This window comes from Cydia amplana, chromosome 20, assembly GCF_948474715.1.
Source record: "Cydia amplana chromosome 20, ilCydAmpl1.1, whole genome shotgun sequence".
Taxonomy (NCBI): Eukaryota; Metazoa; Arthropoda; class Insecta; order Lepidoptera; family Tortricidae; genus Cydia; species Cydia amplana.
In genome coordinates, this window is record NC_086088.1 from 11,734,354 (window position 1) to 11,759,202 (window position 24,849).

Genomic DNA, 24,849 nt, shown 5'->3' on the forward strand with positions numbered 1-24,849 from the left:
GTGATAGCTGGTCTGCTTGCAATGCTGATGTAATTTTAATTTTCTAGTATTCATATAATTATATATATCGTTGTGTAAGTACCTACTTACAACACAAGCCGGGGCTTAGTTAATCTGTGTAAGAATGTCCTATAATATTTATTTATTTATTACCTATCCATGACAAACCTTTAAGTAATTATCTAATTATACTAGGTACAATGTAGTCCATTCATTTAGTGAATTTTAGTGCCACATTAGACATTACAAATGAAGATCTGTGTCAGCGCGTAGTGGGTGTGCATGGATTACATAATGGACGCGTCACTATATTTGACACGACTCGAATTTACTTACGAAACGTCGGCATTCCTGACCTAATCGATGAGGCTAGACACGTGAGGCGTTTGACATTGATACCTAGATATAGGGGCGTAGTGTTCCACTTTTAATTGGTGTTCCAGTTTCAAAACAGTAAAAAAAAAAATTAAAATGTACTGACTCAGGTGAGACTCGAACTGGCGACTCTGGCACGAGATACCGGTCCGCCGCTCTATCAACTAAGCTTAGAGCGCTTAGTATTTTTTTTACACCTTCTGCAGTGGGCCATAAACAGCTTTGACTCCTTCAAATCTCCAGGAATGGACGGGATCTTCCCTGCGCTACTTAAATGGGGCGGCAGGCATCTCACTTTGAAGCTGACCACCGTCCTGCGCGCCTGTCTGGCTCATAGGTACGTGCCGAAGCGGTGGAGAGAGGTCAAAGTCATCTTCATACCGAAACCAGGTAAAAGCGACTACTCGGATCCCAAATCCTTTAGGCCCATCAGCCTGACCTCCTTCATGCTTAAAACCTTGGAGAGGTTGTGCGACAGGTATCTGAGGGAGAGGGTGCTGAGTAACGTGCCCCTACATCCCAACCAACATGCCTACAGCCCTGGCAAGTCTACAGAATCGGCACTACATGCAGTGGTAAGCAAAATTGAGGTGGCGATTAAAAGCAGGTCCATGTGCTTAGGAACCTTTATAGATATAGAAGGGGCCTTCGACAGGACTAGGTTCAGCAGCATTGCAGCAGCACTGGTAAGACATGGAGCGAATACAGTTATGATCCAGTGGATAAACAACATGTTGAGCCAGAGGGTCATAAAACTTGGGACAGGCGAGACACAGCAGGCATCAGTGGCAAAGGGATGCCCCCAAGGGGGCGTTCTATCACCACTTCTATGGAACCTAGTAGTGAACGACCTAATCACAACGCTAAACAACAATCACTACTACACAATCGGCTATGCTGACGATATAGTGATACTAACGAGCGGCAACCACACAGGTACGGTATGCGACGTTACCCGCTCTGCACTAGCCATCGTGGAGCGCTGGTGCATCAACAACGAACTCACAGTCAATCCCCACAAGACGGAGCTGGTAATGTTCACCAACAAACGCAATTTGGGAAACTACCGCCTTCCCAAACTGTTCAATACAGAACTCCAACTATCTGCAGAGGTAAAGTATTTAGGGGTAATACTTGACAACAAGCTAAATTGGAGTAATCACTTAAATGGCAAAATTGATAAAGCTACAGTCGCGTTCTGGCAATGTCGTAGAATGGTGGGTAGAACCTGGGGATTAACTCCCAGGTTAACTCTATGGCTTTACCAGGCAGTAATAAGACCAATAATAAGCTACGGAGCGATAGTATGGTGGCCACGCACCAAACTATCCACAGTTGAGGCTAAGAAGCGGTGACTGACAGGATACCCAAGCAGTTCGTCTTCGACAAGAAATACAAAATACAATTACATGAAGAACCCCATGAAGGACTCAACCCAAGAGAGCTGAGAATCTTCACGGACGGATCAAAGACAAGGTCAGGCACTGGCGCTGGGGTTTTCTCAGAGGACCTAAACATACACATCTCAACACCACTTGGTGCCCATAACACAGTCTTCCAGGCGGAATGTATGGGCATCATAATGGCAGCACACGCAATCGTCTCAAGGGAAGTAATGGACTACCCCATCCGCATACTCTCTGATAGTCGATCAGTACTACAAGCCCTACAAAGTTATACTCTCACTTCAGGGCTAATTTACGAATGCCACAAAGCTCTGTCAGAGGTATGTACCACCAATGGCGTAACTCTGCAGTGGATTAAAGGACACAGCAACTCACGAGGTAACGATGCAGCCGGCCGATGATCCTGGCGAGAGGTGGCTCGGAACTGAAGGTGGCAGGACCTGAGCCAATTCTACCTCTGCCATTTGCCTGGCTCCGGAACATGCTGCGACATAACACCAAGGTAAAACACCAACAATACTGGTCTAACCTAGGCACCTGCAGGCAGGCGAAGGAAGCCCTCCCGACACTCAACCCCAATCTGTCACGGAGGCTGCGACAGCTGAAGAGACCACAGCTCCGGCTTATAGCTGGGGCCATAACCGGCCACGCCTCATTTAACAAACACCTACTAACCCTACGTGTTACAGATAGCCCCCTCTGCAGGGCGTGCATGGAGGCAGAGGAGACAGCCGCCCACGTCATTCTCGAATGCCCAGGGGTGGCAGAATACCGGGCACAACACCTCGGCTCACCGGGGTCGCTCCCAGAAGTCGTCGGCAACGTCAAGGGTCTGCTAGGCTTCCTGGTAGAGCTGGGTTGGCAGGAATAGGCCGCCAACCCATCACGCAAAATAGGCGCAATAATATGACGTCGAGTTGCGGAAACCAAGCCCGCGAATACCTACACCTTCTGCTCTAACAATTGCAAAAAAGATGAAAAAAAAATACACGACGGTGATTTACCCTGGCTAAGCCAAAAAACTTGTTTTATTTCACAAACTACGTATAGTTTTCGCCAAGTTTTCGCAGTTGCTATAATAAAATATACAGTTTTATGAGCAACCAGTTTTCCGTATAATTGATGGTTTGACACGAAAAAGTTGTAGGACGGCTTAAATATGTAACTAACTATATGCAATAGCCACTGTCCTGAATCCTCTTTCCGTTAGTTATGTCCGTTATAAACTATTAATCTTTGTGAAAAATATTCTACCTAATTGTTTTAAAGTTAAAGACTTTTGTAAGTCCACATCAACTGTTGAAAATTTTGGCCCCAAGTAAACTTGACATGATCAACTGAATGTCAAAGAAACCGGCTAGCATGAGTTGCGTTCTCTTGCGCTTATTCATACTCGAAGTCGCGCTAGATGTATGGAGTCGCGCGCGAGAACGTTACTCATGCTAGCAGGTCAGAAGACAATTCTGTCACGAGCCGGGTCCGGGCGAGACGTCAGACACTTCAGTTTTCTTAAGCACCACGTGATCACCGATCGCTCGAAAATTGAGTTTACGTTCAAATTCACCATCTTAATGCATAAACAGTTCCTGCTCATAATGCCAACCGGAATATTGGTATTCACTACTTTGACCAGGATCTAATAAACTAATGAATAACAAAGATAAGCCATTGATTGGGTCAATTGAAGTTCCCCGCATTGGGAATTATCGGTAAGCATTAAAAAGCGATTAGTTCTTTCCATTTGGTTCCGTTTTCCTATGATCCGTGACGTGACTCGTGCGTCGTAATGCGGATGACGTTTTTCGAGTTAAAAGTAACGAAATTGTCGTCATATTTGATAATCTATAAGTTTTCTAATGACCTCAAAGTAAGGTGTATGAATTTAAAGATATTGGATTTTTGCCAGAAAAAAATATTATACCACTTACTTAATAGACCGGGATCTCTAGAAGAGTGTCGTATGCATAATTGTTAGACCGCAGTTTGACATCTGATCCTTGTAGTAGGGCTCCTGGGCTACAAGAAACCTGATGTTGCCGGGGTGAAAAGTGGTGCCGTTCCCCCCGCCACCCCCTTGACGTCTATCAAAGGAAGAAACACTTTGAAAAAAGTAAATAAAAAATTTACAAAAAGTATAATCTGTATGGTTTCTATCATCATTTTGCTACCTGTATATAGAATAAAAACTATCCAATATAGATTATTATTATTAAAAAAAAAAAATCTTTGAACTGCTCCTAAAACTTATTACTTGACGACCTCGCTAAGCCTCGACCGTCAAAAACAGCTCCGTCACACTATTCTATATATCACGGTATATGTTGTATCAGCTTATTTTAACACGAATAAGTTATTAAAAATAAATTAAAATCATTAGAATCTCTAAGACTATGAACATTTTATAGGGGATTATCAAGGGGGTGGTGGGGGGAACGGCACCACTTTTCAGCCCGGCAACATCAGGTTTCTTGTAGCCCAGGAGCCCTACTACAAGGATCAGAAGTCAAACTGCGGTCTAACAATTATGCATACGACACTCTTCTAGAGATCCTGGTCTAATTGTATTATGGCTAATATGAAGAATAATACATTTAATGTTCAATCTGGATACTCACCGCGTTCTCTTGTTTGTCAAATGGTTTTGAGAACTGGATCTGACTCATCTTGGAGTCCTTCGCATCGCCGTTCGGCGACGGAGGCGAGGTCTCTCTGTAACAACAATAAACATACGTTAACATCATAAAATATAATCAATTCAGCCTATATAAGTACGTCCCATTGCTGCATCCCTAGCACATGATTGGCGCGACAATATCTCGCGGCGAGATAGCTAGGATACTCGTCTTTTTCGAACTATGTTAATAAAAGAGGGACGGGTGTCTATCTCGCCGCGAGATACTGTCGCGCCAATCATGTGCTAGCCCGGCTGGGCACAGACCTCCTCTCATGCGAGAGAGGGTTTGGGCTATAGTCCCCACGCTAGCCCAATGTGGGTTGTGGATTTCAGCAATATATACCTACCATTCATTAAATAATTTAATGAATGGTCTGATAATGCCACATATGCCAATACCAATGCCTCAAAACCTTGGTGATACAAAAACCATTTTTATTTTACAAATTCATCCTTTCATAGACAATTTTATTAATTTATTTTACATTAAAGCCGGGTTCACATTTGTCTGTCGTGTTGTGTTGTGATGCATCAGAACGGTATCGGTTTCATACACCGTCACAACATACGGCATCAGAGAAATGTGAACGCAACTATATTAAATGTATGAAACCGATACCGTTCTGATGCATCACAACACAACACGACAGACAAATGTGAAGTTGTGAACCCGGCTTAAGTATTATCATTTCAAAATCTGAATCCATTCAGATCATGAATTCATGCGTGTGTGTAATTAAGGTTGGTATCCCACCTGTCAAATATCTTGGTCCAATGTGCTTTGAGTCTCACTCTCTCATATAAGCAAAATGTGATATGCAAATATGTATTTACATTTGACAAAGAAATTGGACAGATGGAATACGACCCTAAGCTAACTTTGTATACGATTACTTTTTATTCAGACGGCATAGGAATTCGCATTCAGCCACCGTGCACGTTTTGACATACGGCCCACGGTCACCATGGCGAAATTGTTACGATAAATTACGCGTCTCGGCAATCAGAAGTGTACTTGTCTCTTTCCATCTTGGGCTGACCTTGGTGCGATGACGTGTAGTTCTGTTTCACAAGTGTGTAATTGTTGTGACAATTAAGCTTGATAGAATGTGTAATGATGTGATAAGGGATATCCTGTTGAAGATGGTGTTCATTGGGATATCTAGGCCTTTTGATGCTGTCATACCAAAGGCATAAATACATTTAATCTATCTAATCTAATACCTTAAACGAGCAATTCTTGTTCATTTATTTATATGTATATTTATTTATATATATATTTCAGGGATCTCGGAAACGGCTCTAACGATTTCGATGAAATTTGCTATATGAGGGTTTCGGGGGCCATAAATCGATCTAGTCTTATCTCTGGGAAAACGCGCATTTTTGAGTTTTTATATGTTTTCCGAGCAAAGCTCGGTCTCCCTGATACATATTACATTATGTATTGTAACAGCTCTGTCTTTCAGTAAGAGTAAGATATTTTTTTGGCATTTCTGCCATAGTAATGACGCCATATTACACTTACGCCCCTTTGTAATTCGCTACTTTTAGAATTGACATTTTTAAATGAAAATTTATTTTCAGGTGAAATAAAAAAACACGTATATATACTCAAAGCGTATACCTTAAAATTAAATTTTCGGTGGACTTGAATGGTCACTTTCTTTAGTGTATGATATCTTTTTCAATTTATAAAATAGGCCACTTGAAACAATTCGTAGGTAGAATCACTATACAAATGAACCGACTAGGCTAGAAAACCATTAGAATTAAATTATACCTACCGAGTAACATGCATTATCGTCTGTGCGAATAAAAAAAATCGCTATGTGGTTTTTTACGATTTTTTTATTTTGGCATACTTTAATTCCTTTTTCAATTTTCCGTCGACCTATATCAATATTTTTTTTATATCTATATTAGTTTTGAAAATAACTAACAAAATTTGAAAAAAAAAAATAGCTATGTAAATTTTTTTGCACATGACGAAATTAAATGCCTTGTTTTCCGTCGAGGGTGATGGCGATAATGTTGCACATGGCGATTTATTGACCCTAGAATCCGCTATGTATCATTTCTCGTGCTACGTTACTTTGGCAACAAATCGCTATGTGTAAACTTTACACATGACGATTTTAACTGAACCAAATTTAAGTCGCTATGTATCAAAATTCTGGTTAAAATAATTTATATTGTAAAAATTTACGAAAAAAACTGTTTATTTTCTGCATAAGTATCATGTAAAAACCATTGATCTACCAGAAAAAAAATACAGGTGCAACAAATATATTACAAACAGGAAGATAAACAGTTTTTTTGTCTCCTGTAAAGTAGCTAAAAAATACATGGCGATTTTTTTATTCGCACCGACGTTATACCAACTTGGTTTGAATACTGACTATGAATCGTAACACTTAATTTATCAGACATCTTATAAAGTGGGTCAGTTATAGAACGAACGTGCGAAAATTTCTAACCGGCACTTTTGTTATGTAACCATAGAGTCTATTGATGAGATCAATGATATAATAATATCTGGGTGCGTAGCCAACGTGCCAATCGTTAACGCTCCGTAGCGAACGAAACGCAACTGTCACTGTCGCATTAATATGGAAGTGTGGAAGATACAAAGCGTTTCGTTATCGTAGCGCAAGCGATTGTCAGTATTGTCACCTTGGCTAGACACCCTGAACTATGTACATAACATACTCGTATAGGAATGTTTTATATTAGTAGAACTTTGTTATTTTAACCGACATCAATGAGAGCTTCAATTCGTTTGTGTATAATTTTTACTAACTTCTGCCCTTGCGGCTGATGATGATGATGATTAAAAAAAAAAACTGTCCTATGTCCGGGCTTCAATTCAAACTATCTCCACACCTTAATCTGTTTAAGCGTGACGATCAGCGGTTTAAGCGTGACGAAGTAATAGACACAGATAGACCATTTAGCCTTAGGAGGAAAAGTCCTTAACACGATCCACAGGGCCTACCGCGAAAACAGAATTTCGCAAATTGCGGGGATCTTTCTCTTTTACCCCAATGAAGGCGTAATTAAATTAGTGACAGATATAGATGACCGCAATTTGCGAACTTCGATTTTCGCGGTTATAGAACTGGGGACTTGGGGAGCTACCGCGAAAAGCGAATTTCGCAAATTGCGGGGATCATTCTCTTTTACTCGAATGAAGGTGTAGAGTGACAGAGAAAGATGCCCGCAATTTGCGAACTTCGATTTTCGCGGCTATAGCCTGGTTCAGTTCCGATGTTTCGCAATCTCAAATAGAGCGGCGCCGGTGATACAGTTTGCCACTTTCCCTTTCTATTACGAGCGGTTAATTACGATTGAACTTGTTTACTGGCCTTCAGCGTCTATTCGACATGCACAAAGTCATATGGTGGGGGATGACATGCGTGTTTTGAATTGTCAAGCAGGGACCGGAAAACCCCTTTTAAATATTAATCGTATCGATAAAGTAACCCTATTAAATGCTTACCCAGAGGTCATGGTTACCCTATCGTTTGGCTTACCCTATCGTTATGGAAACCATTTTGAATATGATTAATCATATTAGATGTGGTTACCAAATCAAATAGGGTGTAGATAAGGTAGTTAAGCCTATAATATTTACCGCTTACCCCTTCATAGGGTAACCCTTTTCCCGTCTCTTTTCTACGTAGGCGGCGATTCTACCTTTCTCATTCAACAGAACAGGATAGATAGAGATAGGTAGGCGGGGGCGGGGGGGCGGCAGCCGCAAAAGCGAAACAAGTGGAGTGAATTGGAGCAGTCACATCACATTCTGGAGTCCTCTCTAATTACTCGTGTTACTCGCGTCCTGAGTTTGGTGACACGACGTCATGGAATATACAGGTGGATTTTCTTTTTGGGTCAGTGAGGGCAGCTACCAGATCCCGTGCTGCTACGAGAAAACGGTCTAAGAAGACCTTCCCTCGATTTCAAATTAATGAAGATTGGCTTTTACAGGTTTTGGAAAAAACATACAGGGTGAGAGGAAAAGGTCATTTTTGACAAACTTTTTTTTTTATGCCAATCGATCCAATTCCCATTAACCTGTCGAATCCCACGATATGACGTCACCATAAGCGTTCTGGCTCATATATGAGCCGTGGGAGCTGACAGATTAAGGATCAAAAGCTTGTATGGAACCAAAAAAAATTTCCGGCTAGAAAAGCCACAAATTGAGGAAAACTTTTCCCATACAATTTGTATGAAAATGAAAACTTATTTTTCAGATGCTATTTTTGTATGCCAATCGATTCCATTCCTATCCAGTATCATTCGTTTCCTAGGGGTCAACTTACGGTAATGTACTAAAAAAGCCACAAATTAATAAATACTTTTTCCATACATTTACTATGGATATTTTTTTTTGTTCCATACAAGCTTTTGATCCTCAATAGGAATGGGATCGATTGGCATCAAAAAAAAAGTTTGTCAAAAATGATCTTTTTCTCACACCCTGTATGTTTTTTCCAAAATCTGTAAAAGCCAATCTTCATTAATTTGAAATCGAGGGAAGGTCTTCTTAGACCGTTTTCTCGTAGCAGGACGGGATCTGGTAGCTGCCCTCACTGACCCAAAAAGAAAATCCACCCTGTATAAATGCAAGTGTCCGGACGGACTGACTGATTCATCAACGAAGAGCCGAAACTACAAAAGATAGAAAGTTGAAATTTACACACCAGATTACATTTATAAAGTGTACAAGAGATAAGAAGCGATTTTGAGAAATTCAACCCCTAAGGGGGTTAAAAAGGGGAGGAAAGTTTGTATGGGGTTCAAGTTTTATTTTAAGCTAAGAATTTGAAACTTCGTAAAAAGATATATTATTATAATACAAGAAAACTAATTTCAGCGGTTTTGAAAATTTATCCCCTAAGGTGGTGAAAAAGGGGTTGAGAGTTTGTATGGATATCAAACATTTTTTCGAACGCGGGACTTGAATCTTTGTATTTGGGGATATAATAAAAGACAGGAAACGCAATTTCAGCGTTTTGTAAAATTCATCCCCTAACAGGGTTAAAAAGGGGTTGAAAGTTTGAATCCATTACAAATGCTTTGAAACTTCTTAGAAAGGCATAATTGCCGATTACAAAAAAAAAAGTAATTGCAACGGTTTTGGAAATTCAACCCCTAAGGGGGTTAAAAAGGGGATGAAAATTCGTCTTGGGGTGCGAATTTTATTTTAAGCTAGGAAGTTGAAACTTCGCAAAAATGTATTAAATGAAAATACAAGAAAACTTGTTTCAGCGTTTTTGAAAATTCATCCCCTAAGGTGGTGAGAAAGGGGTTGAAAATTTGTATGGATACCAAACATTTGTTTGAGTGCGGGACTTGAACCTTTGTATTGGGGATATTATTAGAAGACAGGAAAAGTAATTTCAACGTTTTGTAAAATTCATCCCCTAACAGGGTTAAAAAGGTTTTGAAAGTTTGTATGGGGTTTAAATTTTATTTTAAGCGAGGAACTTGAAACTTCCTAAAAGGGTATTATTTCAAAACGGCAAAAAACGAATTTCAGCGTTTTTGAAAATTCATCCCCTAAGGTGGTGAAAAAGGGGTTGAAAGTATGTATGAAGATCAAACATTTTTGTGAGTGCGGGGCTTGAATCTTTGTACAGAGGCATATTATTAGAGTACAAGAAAAGTAATTTCAGCGTTTTTAAAAAATTCTTCCTTTATAAGGGTTAAAAAGGGGTTGAAAGTTTGTATGGAGATCAAACATTTTTGTGACTGCGGGGCTTGAATCCTTGTATAAAGGCATATTATTAGATAACAAGAAAAGCAATTTCAGCGTTTTTAAAAATTCATCCTTTAAAAACTTTTTACAAAAAAAATAAAACCGACTTCAAAAAGGATGAAATAAAATATTATCCTTTTTGAAGTCTATGCGTTACCAACTGATATGTTTGAAGTCGGTGCCAAGCCAAGTAGTAACAATATCAGTCAAAAATGGGATTTATAGCCGTAAAGCTGATTATTTTTGACTGGTATAGTATTGTTACTACTTGGCTTGGCACCGACTTCAAACATATCAATTGGTAACGCATATACATACTTCAAAAAGGATAATATTTTATTTCATCCTTTTTGAAGTCGGTTTTATTTTTTTTGTAAAAAGTTTTTATTTTTCCATTTTTAGTTTTAACGCATTGTTAATAGCGCGACACGTGAATGAAAAAAATCGGACTACTCTGTAAAAAGTTATGCGTGGTCATACGTTACAATCGGTGAGTGAAAAATCAAACATCCCCTATTTTCCTACCCTTAAGGTTGGATTTTTTTTCCAAATTTATATGGGACCAACTTCGGGGTATACCAAATCCAATAAAAAAATAATTATCAAAATCGAACTACTCTGTAAAAAAAATATGTGATCATACATAAAAAAAAATACGCGTCGACTTGAGAACCTCCTCCGTTTTTTCGTCGGTTAAAAAGGCCGGGGTTGAAAGTTTGTTTGGGGTTCAAATTTTATTTTAAGCTATGAATTTGTAACTTCGTAAAAAGTTATTTCATTAAAAAAGAAGAAAACCTATGTCAGCGTTTTTCTAAAATTCATCCTTTAAGTTAAGGTGATGAAAAAGGGGTTGAAGATTTGTATGGAAGTCAGACATTTTTTTAAGTGCGCGACTTGAATCTTTGTAAAATGGCATATTATTAAAATACGAGAAAAGTCATGTCAGCGTTTTTAAAAATTCGTCTCTTAAAGGGTCGAAGGGGGGTTGAAAATTTTATAGGGTTCAAATTTTATTTAAAGCTACAAAGTTGAAATTTCGTAAAAAGGTATTTTATCAAAATAAAACTAATTTCAGAGTTTTTGATAATTCATCCCCCGAGGTGGTGAAAAAGGGGTTGAATTTTTTTTTTTCGTGTTTTTTAAATATTACTTACAGGTTTCAAAGCGGAACGAAAATTTGATTATTTTTGCGCTACGACGCACGGTTTAGGAGATACAGCATTATAAAGTTTTTTTTGTTTTTTTTTTATTTCTCTTTTATTTATTTTTTATATTAATTAGGGGCTTCTTACAGAGGAATGAACATTTTAATATTTTTGCGCTACGACGCACGGTTTAGGAGATACAACCCATAAACATTTTTCTTTCTTTTTTTATTTTTTTTTTTGTTTTTCGTGTTTTTTAAATATTACTTACGGGATTCAAAGGGGAACGAAAATTTGATTATTTTTGCGCTACGACGCACGGTTTAGGAGATACAGCATTATAAAGTTTTTTTTTTGTTTTTTATTATTTCTTTTTTGTTTTTTTTTTTTATATTAATTAGGGGTTTCTTACAGAGGAATGAACATTTTATTATTTTTGCGCTACGACGCACGGTTTAGGAGATACAACCCATAAACATTTTTCTTTCTTTTTTTTAATTTTTTTTAGTTTTTTTTGTTTTTTAAATATTACTTACGGGTTCCAAAGGGGAACGAAAATTTGATTATTTTTGCGCTACGACGCACGGTTTAGGAGATACAGCCCTATAAAGATGAAAACTGATGATGATGATGATGATTAACCAAAACATGTCTATGGTTCACTCATCTGTCAGAAATGACAATTAAAATTAGGTTGGCAACAATGTATTCCATACAATATTTTTTAAGTGGTGATTACACGAAGTATCGTAAAAGTGCCAAAAAGATACTGCGTGTATGCACAAATACTTTTTTGGGGAATAGACTAAAGACTTGTCTTGACAACTATAAGAGAGGGGTTTAAAGGTGTGTGCACGACCCTTTAAATGACAAATAAAAGTACGGGAGTAGAAAAAACATTTTTTTTAAATTTTGGCCATATGAAACGTAGAAATGTAGGTATATAATTATTTACCAAGTCCAGCCCCCTACTAAATAACTATGATTTTTAAACCGGGACAATTTCCTTATCGGCCGGGACGCCGGGACACCGTGCTTCAAACCGGGACATGTCCCGGCGAACCGGGACGTATGGCAACCCTACCTTAGGGGCTTGAAACTTCGTAGGTTGTGAATAGGGTTGCCAACTATTTTTTGGTAGAATATAGTATTTTCCAGAATAGGGCATCAAAAATATAGTACATTTCAAAAAAATATGGTACTTTTAGATAAAATACTAAACATAAGTGTAACATACGTTTAATCGGAAATATAGTATTATAGCGTAATATATATTTTTCCAAAAGTATATAGTACAGAGAGCCAAAATATAGTACAATACTATATAATATAGTACGGTTGGCAACCCTAGTTGTGAAAGACAAGTCTCATGCGTTGTATAATATTAATAATTAACAACTGATTAACCGTCCTACTGCAATCTTTTGCTGCATAATGTTCTAAGCTAACGTAGAATATATATATATATAACCACCAAGTGAAGTAAGTATTCACAATATTTTGCAATTTAAAATTCCGCCGACCGCAACGCACTATTACGAGCTCCGTCCGAACAATTCTATAAACACAAACAGCAAGCTCGGACTTGTTCGCCGCCGCCGCCCGGCAAATCACAACGATATTTTCGCGCACGGACAAGCAATAATAGAATCTTGATCAAAGGCGTAAGCGCTACGGCGAATGCATAAAGTCTGTTTATTTGTGTGTCAACCATGCGCTTGTATGTTGCTGCAATAATCAGCCGAAAGCCTTGGTCACAGAGATTAAAATAGCTTGATCGCATTTGAAACCCACTTCATAGGGAAACTTTAATAAAGGGTTTTTGGTTTTGGTAAGCGCTTACCCGAGTTAACTGTATTCAATTTGGTAATTTTTTCGTTTGGGTAAGTCAATGATGTGCTTTCCGAATTGATAGGGTTTCTAAAAACCACTCTATCATTAACCCGGGGTAAAACCCTCTTCAGGGTAAGCGGTTCCGGTCCCTGTTGTCAAGTTTAAATAGACCACTGTTTGTATTCGTTTGTTGTTTTTTATGAGCTAACGAAACGCTATCTGTCTCTCTATAACATATGTAGAGTCTGTTCGGATTTCAGAAAGAGAAGAGTCGTGGAATGGATTGGGCCCCATATAGGGTTTGCACGACGGATCCGAAATGTATGGGAAGATCCGCGGATCCGGATCCAGATCCGGATAATTTCATACATTTCGGATCCGGATTGCAAACCCTAGCCCCATACATTCCACGACTATTCTTTTTCAGCCAGCCTATTATGGATAGCTTTATCCATCTTTATCCACGTGATAAAATAACTGTCACTGTTTAACACCGTGGGAAAGAAAGTGACGGGCACCGTTTTATCACGCTGTCACGTAGACAAGAACGACCATCATATCCGTACAGCACAGACTCACACAGATAGAGAGACAGAAAGCGTTTCGTTCTCGTAGCACTAACGATTGGCATCTTGGCTAGGCCCATAGAAATTTACACATTTTTTTGTCAGAACTCAGAATCCATGAACTTTTATTTTATTACACATGGAATAACATTTATTTTTAGGGTTCCGTACCCAAAGGGTCAAAGCCTCCGCTGTCCGTCTGTCTCTCCGTCTGTCGTGATAGCTAGACAGTTAAAATTGTCACAGATGATGTATTTCTATAGCCGCTATAACAACACATACTAAAACAAAATAAAATAAATATTTGGGGCTACCATACCACAAACCTGATTTTTGCCGTTTTTTGCGTAATGGTACGGAACCCTTCTTGTGCGATCCCGCCTCGCACTTGGCCGGTTTTTTCTTCCATGAATAGTCTTAATAAATTATAGTTGCGTGTATCGTATTAAGATCCTCCTTCGAAAGTGCTTCTTATGACGTATGCACACACGTGTACTGGGTGCCTAACCAAAGTGACAATCGCATGCACTACGACAGCAAAACGCTTTGTGTCTCTCTATCACTCATGTTTCGTGCGACAGCGACAGTTGCGTTTTGTTCGCTACGGAGTTTAAACGATTGGCATGTTGGCTCCGCAGATTCTTAACTGAGTGCCTACCGCGAAAACTAAATTTCGCAAATTGCGGGGATCTTCCTCTTTTACTCTCATTAAGGCGTAATTAAACAGAAAAAAAAATGTCCACAATTGACGAACTTCGATTTTCGCGGTAGACCCCCTGACAATAAAATTCTACATTTTTCGCCTTACTACAAAGGAGTAAGGTGCAAAATTGAAAAAAAAAAATTTTACGTCGACTGTACCTATGGTATTTAAGTATAGGTAGGCAGGTAGGTATGTATGTAGGTGTCGGTAAGCATGTTAAGTGCTTGTCTAAACATTTGTTATTCATATGACGTGAAACATACCTAGGTTTTATTTATAGTTTATTCACGATTTGTCTTAAAAAAATATAATTTTTAAGACAGTTTCAATGTCACAACGGATTTAGAGGATTTTGACCTGTCTCAGAAGTCTCAGAACAAATAAGCTATTTAAATCTATTAAACAAGTGCTAGTACATTCGTAGAGGCTTTAAAGGCTAACCCCCTAAGACCACAATTAGCTAATAATCGTTTGTCCTTCTCTGTCATTTTGACTTATGTATGTGTAAGAAAGGGATAAAACATAATTTAACTAAATCAGGCCCGTAAAGTTTCATGAATAAGGTGGAAAGGCTTTAAAGTCCTTAACTCCGAGAGACCCGAACCTAATTCTTGTGTGTGACGCAATATTTTTTCGACACAGTAGTTCAAATTCTATATATGGATAATAATGGATATATATGGATCGTTTTCCCTTAATTACGTCCAAATATATTTATTCGGGAGATCGCGTAGACACAAAAATATCTGTCGAAATTGCCTTTGTTACAGCAACTTTGATAACAATTGTTTGCGCTGCGTACGACAACGAAATGGTATCTGAAGGCCTACCACGAACCACGTTCGACGTGTTGCCTCTCTGTCGCACTTGTAAATTCGTACGTAAGTGTGACAGGGAAGCAACACGTCGAACGCGGTAGGCCCTCTGTCTCTCTATCGCGTCAGAGTGACAGCTAGAAAATGTTTCGTTGTCATAGCGCAAACCATTGTCACCTTGGCTAAGCACCCTGACGTCGACGATGCAAGTATGAAACTAAAGAATGTTCGATCGAGCGCATCGTATCATTATCAACACAGCTAACATAAGCCTTACTGCACCGAATTAAGGTATATCACAAGTCAGTTATTGTATGTAGCCTTGCGAGTCCCTTTCCCCGCGTCCGTCGGATGCGAATGCGTTACATGTATACTCGCATATCACTGGCTCTATGTAGTAATTTGACAATCAATGTTTTTTTGGAGAAGACTCCGAGACCACGGGGACAACGCCATCCTCGAAACGTCGGAGGTAAATCTTGAAACTTAAATACGAGACACAGACAATAATGTGTAAAAATCGTGAAAGTTTAAATCAGTGTAATGATTCAATCTGTTTCTGGACTCTTCAAAACTTATACTAAATGGCATTAATTTGTTCTTTGACTTCCATTTCAGTAAAAAAATCTCTCATATTATTTTACCTGTGACTGTCGGGTGATGGGTGACTAAAAACGTGTTTGTTATTTTCATTAAAAGATGATTTGAAAGGTCGTTCATAAAACCTTGATTCTATAATCGATACGTATACAGAGATAACTACGACGTCAGAGTCTGACGTCAGACGACGTATTTCTAACTAGAAACAAGATTATTGCCTATTTACCATAAAACTTATTGGAAAAAACGTAAGATCACGTACGAAGATAAGTGTAGCACATGAGTCAAGATCTGGTTATTTTTATCTGTAAAATAATAGATAAAGGGATTTTACCAGTGATTTATTACTAATTGTGGCTTTCCATCACAGAAGGGTCCTTACTTCATGTGCAATATCGACCTTTCTATTGGAATATCAGATAAAAAGGACCTTATTGCACTTAAAGCATAAGGACCCTTCTGTCATGGAAAACCACAGTTTATTATCTGTTAGTTTCCGGGGTAAGTATGCAAAGATCGTTCATTTCCGCTGGCCATTGTATCGATATCTTACACTCGCTGTAACTGACAACTTTGCATTTTTGCTGCTTTATTATCTCTTTGCTTATTTATATTTATCGCAAAACTATCAAAGAGCGCTCCAAAGAAAATTTAGCTTTGATGTTTAATAATTAGTCAAAATAGTTTGTTTAGTCGGTAAAATAGTTTAGTACTTACCTAAATACATACCCGTTTATGTAGGTATTGAGGCAAAATAAACATATTTGAATGGATTTACAACATTTATTTATTATCTTTAACGGGTCTAATACGATTAAATAAATTCCATTATTTTACCTTTTATCTGACGTTTCCGCCAGGTCACGGACTCACGGAAAACTATGTGTACAAAACGCGAGAGTTTTAAGTGTAATTATTTGAAATAATAATTATAATAATTTACCGGACGGATACATCAATATAAATGTAATTAGAAACTTAATTGGCTACTAAATAATACCACAGACTAATGGAATAAAATTGAACGGAACAATACGTTCTAAGAACGAGTGCAAAATCCCAGGTCAGACTGTAGGTAATAGTCATCATTTCCATATAATTAAGGATCTAGATCTAATGAGTAAATAATTCTGGAAAGTCCGCTTGTTAATAGTACTTTATTCTTACTTATATGTGACGTTCCAAGAGAAAAGGTACCTTATGGAGATCGGCGCTGGCGTCGCATTATTCTCGCTGTATTACAATGCCTTAAGGTTAAAAAATGGGGCATTAAGAAAAGGGACTTTATTGTCGATGGCGCTTACGCCGCACAGCATCAGGTGGCATTGTATTTATATCGGAGCATCGTCAATAATGGCGTATGCGCCATCGACAAAAAGGTCTCTTTTTATAGATAACGTCACAACAATAAAAATATTTCTGTCAGTAACAAGGTTTAGGACAGCCTTCGCTGAGCGATTAAGAGCTCGAACTCAACTACTAACTGCAACACTTTTAACCATTGTTAGACTTTATGGGCCCGATTCGGATTTTGTAATAGACATCTATTAGATATCTTTTAGACATCGCCAAGATACGATAACGATATTTTTAAGATCTAACCTGTCAAATTTGACATTTCCGCGATTCTGGAGATACTCTTGAACGATTTCCACAAGATATTACTTAGAGATCTAATTCACATCTAATAGATATCTAACACGATCTATCGTAAAAGTGACATTGGTTGCTCGAATTGCGCTGCAAAAGAGAACTAGTTGAAATCTAAACTATAACGTATCTAGAATGGATCTAGTACGTGTCGTCTCTTGTGAATATCTTGAAGTTCGAATACGGCAGTATATCATTGTAATAGAGCTTATTATTGTTCATTTGCGTTTTTAAGGTTTTGCTTGAGGTCGTTGGTTATATCGCTGAGATGATTCAGGCCTTGATCTAGGCCTGCGGTAGCGTCACGCGAGTGCGTGTTTGTTATCGCGAAATTATGAATCCCACCAAAAACATTTTCATGTAAAATGTTGCCAAGACGAAACCATAATGCTCGCATTGACAAAAAGTTATCAGATATCTTGTAGAGCCAAGCTTCTAACTCTACAGGCCCTACCTTCACAGACTCTACACCTTAGTCAAAATATGTGGCTTGGCCGTTTCGTCACATGGGCGTAAGGTGAAATATGTATTCACATTTCATTATTTTTTATTATAAAATAGTTCTTGTAATAATGAAACGGCCAAGCCACATATTTTGACTAAGGTGTAGAGTCTGTGAAGGTAGGGCCTGTAGAGTTAGAAGCTTGGCTCTACAAGATATCTGATAACTTTTTGTCAATGCGAGCATTATGGTTTCGTCTTGGCAACATTTTACATGAAAATGTTTCTGGTGGGATTTCACATCTTTTTGTAAGTTGCTTATGACAATCTTCTGATTTAAATGGTTGCGGGTGATTTACTATTAAAAATCCTGAAATACGTACTTGCTTTTTTACTGATTCCCCATACAAACTTCAACCCCCTTTTTCCACCCCTTTTCACCCTTACGGGGTGATTTTGGGGTTGAAACTATTTTATATCCTTCCCCATAACAACAACTATGTATCTACATACCAAATTTCAACTAAATCGGTTCCGCGGTTATCGATTTCCCATACAAAATTCCACCCCCCTTTTCACCCCCTTAGGGGCTAATAATTTCAAGTTTTTGAATTTTTTTGTTGTTTGTGGACTAATACTATCTCACATACCAAATTTCAGCTTCCTAGGACTTCAGGAAGTACCCTAGAGGTTTTGATGATCAACAGTGAGTGAATGAGTCAGTGACGAAATCGGGGTTTTTTAGACATTAATAAAATCCAAAGTATAAGAGCTATGCAATTGAAATTTTTTATGCTTACTAAGTCCACTATTGACATCATATCCCGAGAGTTTTGTTTATCTGGTATAATCCAAACCCAAGTTAAGAGGGTTCAAAAAAACGACGAAGCGCTTCGAGAAAAGGTAGGTAGTGCCCTTGCGCTTCGCTTTGCTCGTCTTGGCGGGGGCACTACCGTGCCCCCAGATTGACAGATGCTATGAAAACCAAGGCCTAGCCAAGATCAATATCGTACATGATCAAGACCAAGAGCTAACATGACAACAATAAATAAATAAAACCGGACAAGTGCGAGTCGGACTCGCCCACCGAGGGTTTCGTACTTTCTATTATAGGTAGCGGCAACAGAAATACATCATCTGTGAAAATTTCAACTGCCTAATAGCTATCACGGTTCATGAGATACAGCCTGGTGACAGACAGACGGAAAGCAGAGTCTTAGTACCCTTTGGGTACAGAACTTACAAAAAAGTTGTGAGACTGATGAAGTGATGAGTGATGGATGTTGTATTATCTTGCCTAGCAATATTTAAGTTATTGAATGAAATTGTTTACAAAAACAATTTAAATACTAGTCTAATGAAACGAAACTTTATAACTTTGGCATAAGGCTTAAATTCCAGTAAAAATATCATTGCATTACACGCTAGGACGCATAACAATAGGTATATTTTCTCATAACTTCTTTGCACTATGCGTACCCAAACAATGAGTTATAAAAACATCATTGATTCACACAAGATCATGACCCACATACAGCTACCGACCCAAACATACGACGTGTATGGAACTAGTGTGTAGTTATGACAGTTCGAGTGTGAAATGCATCTCGTCTGACATAACGCTTGCGAAACGAAGGTTACGTGTTAACGTGATTTTGGCACGTACGGACTCAATTAATTTTATGTGGTCGTGGTTGGACATAAATAAATAAATCTAAACTACTTAAAAATCAAGTTTATCCTAACGCACAGTTCTCCTAACTTGTACCATAGAAGCTTAGAAGCAGACAGGTCAATCTGATTCAAAAATTGTCGAATGTAAACTATATCATAGGAAGCCCTAGCAATTAAGAGCCCATCAACGTGCACACTAGCGCCACTGCTAAATAATCGTTATTATTTAAATTTAACGAAATATATTTAAAAAAAGGGGGCCACGGTAAATCACGATTATTTAGCAGTGGCGCTAGTGTGCACGTTGATGGGCTCTTAAAAGCGTTAAGAGTCTATGCGGAAAGAGAAGAGTCGTGGAATGTATCGGGCCCCATAACAGATGGGCCATGTAACAGACTATATGTTAAATGTAGCCATTTACTTAGGTACTTATTTATAAAGGAGGTAAAACAGAAACCGTGCCAAAAATACACGTATGTTGGTAAAAATAATTAGGTATAGACATTTTCCTTAAAGATAATCTCACTTTGAACACAAAAAGTTATGAACACGAATCTCTACTGTTTGGCGGTTATTGGTGGGGTTGTCCAGTCTAACAAACCCTTAATAATCATTTATCCTTATCTGTCATTTTGACATTTGTGTTCGTTAGAAAGGGACATTAACAAAAGTTTGCTAAGTTTTATGACTAAAGGCCACACTGCAAAATTATACTATTTCCCTGGATGGCAAAGTTTCCAACGTCATTTTATCCCGGAATAGATATTATTTATTTTTGATCTTAACGTCTTTCAGTTTTCTATATCTTTTTTCATTTTATTTAGTGCGTTTTAAAACTTTTTTAGTGGCTAACAGAAACTTAAGTGTAAGAAAATGTAAAAAAAAATCATGAAAAATTAAATGTTGGTATTTAACAAAATTAAACATTTTTTAATGGATCGGGATATATAGCTGGTCAACCAAATCTTGTCAGTAAAAAAAGGCGTGAAATTCAAATTTTCTATGGGATCCCTTCGCGCCTACAATTTCAAATTTGCCGCCTTTTTCTACTGTCAAGATCTGGTTGACCAAGTAATCTCTACAGTTCGCGTCCAAAAATTTCTATTATATTCACATTGTTCTATTATACGTAGATATTACACGTAGATATATTATTGACGCGTAATCTGACGCGCTAATTTTAATGCTGACTGTACTTACTATTTACTGCGCCATGACATATTTGGTTCACGCATTACCTGGTTCCAGTTGAGTATAAAACTATGCATACTTCCTACATTATACGAGTATGTCATAGACATTTTTAACGTCACTCTCACGGCTCAGTTCTCATCTTTACATAACTTGATATTACTTACCGCTATTAAAAACGATTATTTTGCAAAAATATGAATGATCGCAATACTTTTACTTGATTGAAAGTAAATAGAGCGAAGGAATTTTCATAATAAACTTGAGGAGGTGGCACGCTCTCTAGCTATAACTAATTCAGTAGCAGGACAATTCGAACGGACTCTGATATCACAATGACGTCTAATTAATATCACTCAGTTATCATGCATTTCTCTCTTACTTGTCTGTACATGTATTGACGCGAGCGAGACGCACGATAAGTGATAATAAATAACATGATTCGAATTGGCCTGTTGCAAGTGTATGATGATCGCGCGTTTACAGTCTATTTCGTGTTATTAGATATTAGTTGCTGTGACGTATATGTGGATGAACCCATAGACGATAAAAATGACACAACAATCCCCTAAAAGTATAAAATGCAATAACTTCAAATGTAGTAAAGAAAATTAAGGAAGTAGGTACACACAGAGACTAGACTGCATACCTACACATTTTTAATATAATTAATAGAAAACACAGACACATTCATGACTACTTTAAAAGTAATGAAATAAATGCATTTGTATTTGTACTTAATTAAATGCAATTATTGTGACAAGAATCGCCATTTTGTGCTAGAATTACATATTTTAGACTCCAAAACAATATGCAATAAAAACAGAACAAATACTAGTTACATTTTATTATCATTTTAAATATTTGACCCTGAGCGTAAATGACATAAAATTAAGATAAATGTATGAGATAAGTATGATAAAATAAAAAGAAGAAGAAGAAGAAGTATATATTACTACTAGATGCTACTAGGTACCTAAATAATCTTTATTGCATCACAAATGGAAAATAAACTCAGAATCACATTTATAAACACAAATAAAACAGGCATTTTTTTGAATACCACTTCGGTGGCAATCAATTATACGGCCCACCTAATGGTAAGCGGTCACCGTAGCCTATGGACACCCGACTGCGCTCTAATTTACGCAGGTGCTAACGCAAACCTCAAGTGTCAACTCGTGGTACGGCTACTGAAGGTGACTGTACGTGAGTTATCAATAAGGAAAAAGGCGTCTAATACAAACTCAATGCTAATGAATGCAAGATAATTACGTTTCGATATAAAGAAGCGTGCCATTATAATTATTATTAATTCGGTTACAAAGTAACCAAACGCAAACACGTTCCGGGTGCAGGGTTGTCACTTCACTTTACACATATTTGTTTATAAGTTTTGGGACCAAACCTAAAACCTACCCACACCTACTATAATCATCAAGTCATATTAATAATCAAATTTCTATAAAAAGAAAAAGTATTTTGCACAAGTTACAGTACTTTAACGTTAAATATACACGATAAAGGCCAGAACACACCGGATGCGCGAGCGTAGACGTGCACGTGTGCGCTAAAATGTAGGAGCCGAGTGCACGTCCATTGCACGTCACGCAAGCTGTTTGTCGTCTCTTATAAGGTCCTGTATTACAACACACACGTGCACATGCAAGTTTGAAAGTAATCCTTTTTAGATTTAGTTAAAGACTAGCTTTTGCCCGCGACTTCGTCTGCGTGGAATAAGTAATTTGGGTACCGTACTTTTTAAACAAATCAACTTTTCATTCATCCTTTTTTTCATCCCCAAATTGGTCTACCCCATAAATTTTCACCCCATTTTTTACACCCTAAAGGGATAATTTCGGAGATAAAAACTATTCTATATCCTTCCGCACAGCTCAAACTATCCGGATACCAAGTTTCATCTAAATCGGTTCAGCGGTTATTGATTCCCCATACAAATTTCCATCCCCCCTTTTCACCCCGATAAAAAGTATCCTATGTCCTTTCTCGGAACTCAAAGTGTCTGTATACCAAATTTCAACTAAATCGGTTCAGCGGTTTAAGCATGAAGAGGTAACAGATAGACAGACACACTTTCGCAAAGTAATGTTTGCGTTCCGGGTGCAAGGAATTGTCACTTCACTTGAAGACGTTTATATTTATTTTTTTATACGTTTTGGGATCAAACATTTACACTATAACGACTGAATATTAAAAGTCATAATAATATAATAATCATTGTTCTATAAAAAGAAAAAGTATTTTGCAGAAGTTACAATACTTTAACGTATCATAGTATGGTAGTATGGATAGTATGGATTAGTATGGATTTACTTAGATTAATAAAATATTACTTTTTTATTTTAATAAAAATTTGCCGCTGAATGAGAATGAAGCATAGTTTGTAAATAATTTATGTAAATACACCTATTATATTTTGACATGCATGCACTCAAAATTTGTATGCCGTAAGGCGCCACATAGTGAAACTAACTGAACTGTAACAGCCTATTACCTATGTTGGACAAATAAATAATTTTGTATTTGTATTTGTATTTTGTTCGGTATTCTCTCAACTCAGTCAAGTATTAAATTTTTTAACGAGTTGCAAATTATTGCACAAGTGTCAACCCTAACAAAGATCAGGCAGACAAAGAAATTGCGAACGAGTACAAATGCGGACGCGACTAAACAGCGGACGTGCGAGTCAGCTGTTGTGACTAATTCTGTTTACACACAGAAAAGTGTGTTTACATTAACTAAGCATTTGTTTATGCGGTGTATTCCTCGCGAGAATAAAAGGGTGGTAACTCCATACATCAGTTCTTTCGTAGTCGACATCTATTCTTTTATTAAATTGTACAACGGGACTTAACCGCGTATCTAAATTTTTAAGATTTACCTCCGACGTTTCGAGGACGGCGCGGCGTTATCCCCGTGGTCTCGGAGAAGACTGACCCATCGGATCTATTCTTTTATAATTTAAATTAATGTTTAATTTATATAATAAGACCGCCTGCTGTTACCTCCATCCAACTGTCTTTGTTTATGTTTGTGTACATGTGTTGTGGACTGTGTAAGGTGTGTGTGTGTGTGTGTGTGTGTGTGTGTGTGTGTGTGTGTAATAAAGAGTATTGTATTTCATGCGATATATATACATATTTTTGTCATTATGACACTGCCCTACTAAAAGTAAAATGTGTACCTATAGATTTGTAATGGAAATTTGAAATTAAAAATTAACACAATTCAAATATTATTTTCAATTTAAATTTCAAAGGGCATGTACGGGCAAAGTAGATATTTAGGTCGAACCATACTACTCTCATTCGATAGGTAATAACAACATTATAGCAATAAGGATAGACAAATGTATGAACACTTATGTAAGAGGGAGATAGCGCTTTACGAATAAAGAATCAATTCAATCGAAATATTTGTTAACAGCCACACGGAACCGCAATGAACATCCCGCCCAAATTCCTAAGTGTACTAAAATATCCACTCAGCCGGTCTTTTATCATAGCCGCTTTCCAGCAGGTTCGTGACATAACACATGCAGACAGCGGGTCAGTATGCCGGTTGCGCAAACGACCTTTGCGAACGGCGGTCGGCTCTTGTACTATAACTTAATGAAGAGGACGTTTAAGAGGAAAAGGGTCTGCCGCTTCTAAATACAAACGTAGTTCCCGTTTTACTCTCTAGTAGATATTGACATTATGGGAAATATTTTTAAGTAGCAAAGTACCCTTGTTCGAGCTGCTGAGGTGAAAACTTAATTGTTGGTATATCTTAAGAAAACATGAGTGAATAGAGGTAAGTGATGAAGAAGGAATACATTTTTCGGGTTCTAGAGAACATATTAGAATATGTTCTCACTGCTGAGGTGAAAAGTTTTGTGAACTACACGAGATCAAAGTTATTTACATCTCGTGCGCTTTTGAGTCCCTTACTACGCTTAAGATTCTAAATTAGATTCACTCGCTACGCTCGTGAATCTAGTATA

At 37.7% G+C, this 24,849-nt stretch overlaps 2 protein-coding genes across 4 annotated transcripts in view; one reads left to right on the top strand and one right to left on the bottom strand.

Moving 5' to 3' along the window:
- The window catches only part of LOC134657522 (small ribosomal subunit protein bS18m), a 268,775-nt gene that overhangs the window by 159,260 nt on the left and 84,666 nt on the right, over positions 1–24,849 (top strand). The window lies entirely within an intron of this gene.
- Positions 1–24,849, bottom strand: part of LOC134657440 (ABC transporter G family member 23) — a 134,860-nt gene that overhangs the window by 42,629 nt on the left and 67,382 nt on the right. For all 3 annotated transcript variants that reach the window (XM_063512990.1, XM_063512992.1, XM_063512993.1), the window contains one exon: positions 4,397–4,490. In XM_063512990.1, coding sequence (XP_063369060.1) covers positions 4,397–4,490 — 94 coding nt within the window. The remainder of the gene's footprint in view (positions 1–4,396; positions 4,491–24,849) is intronic.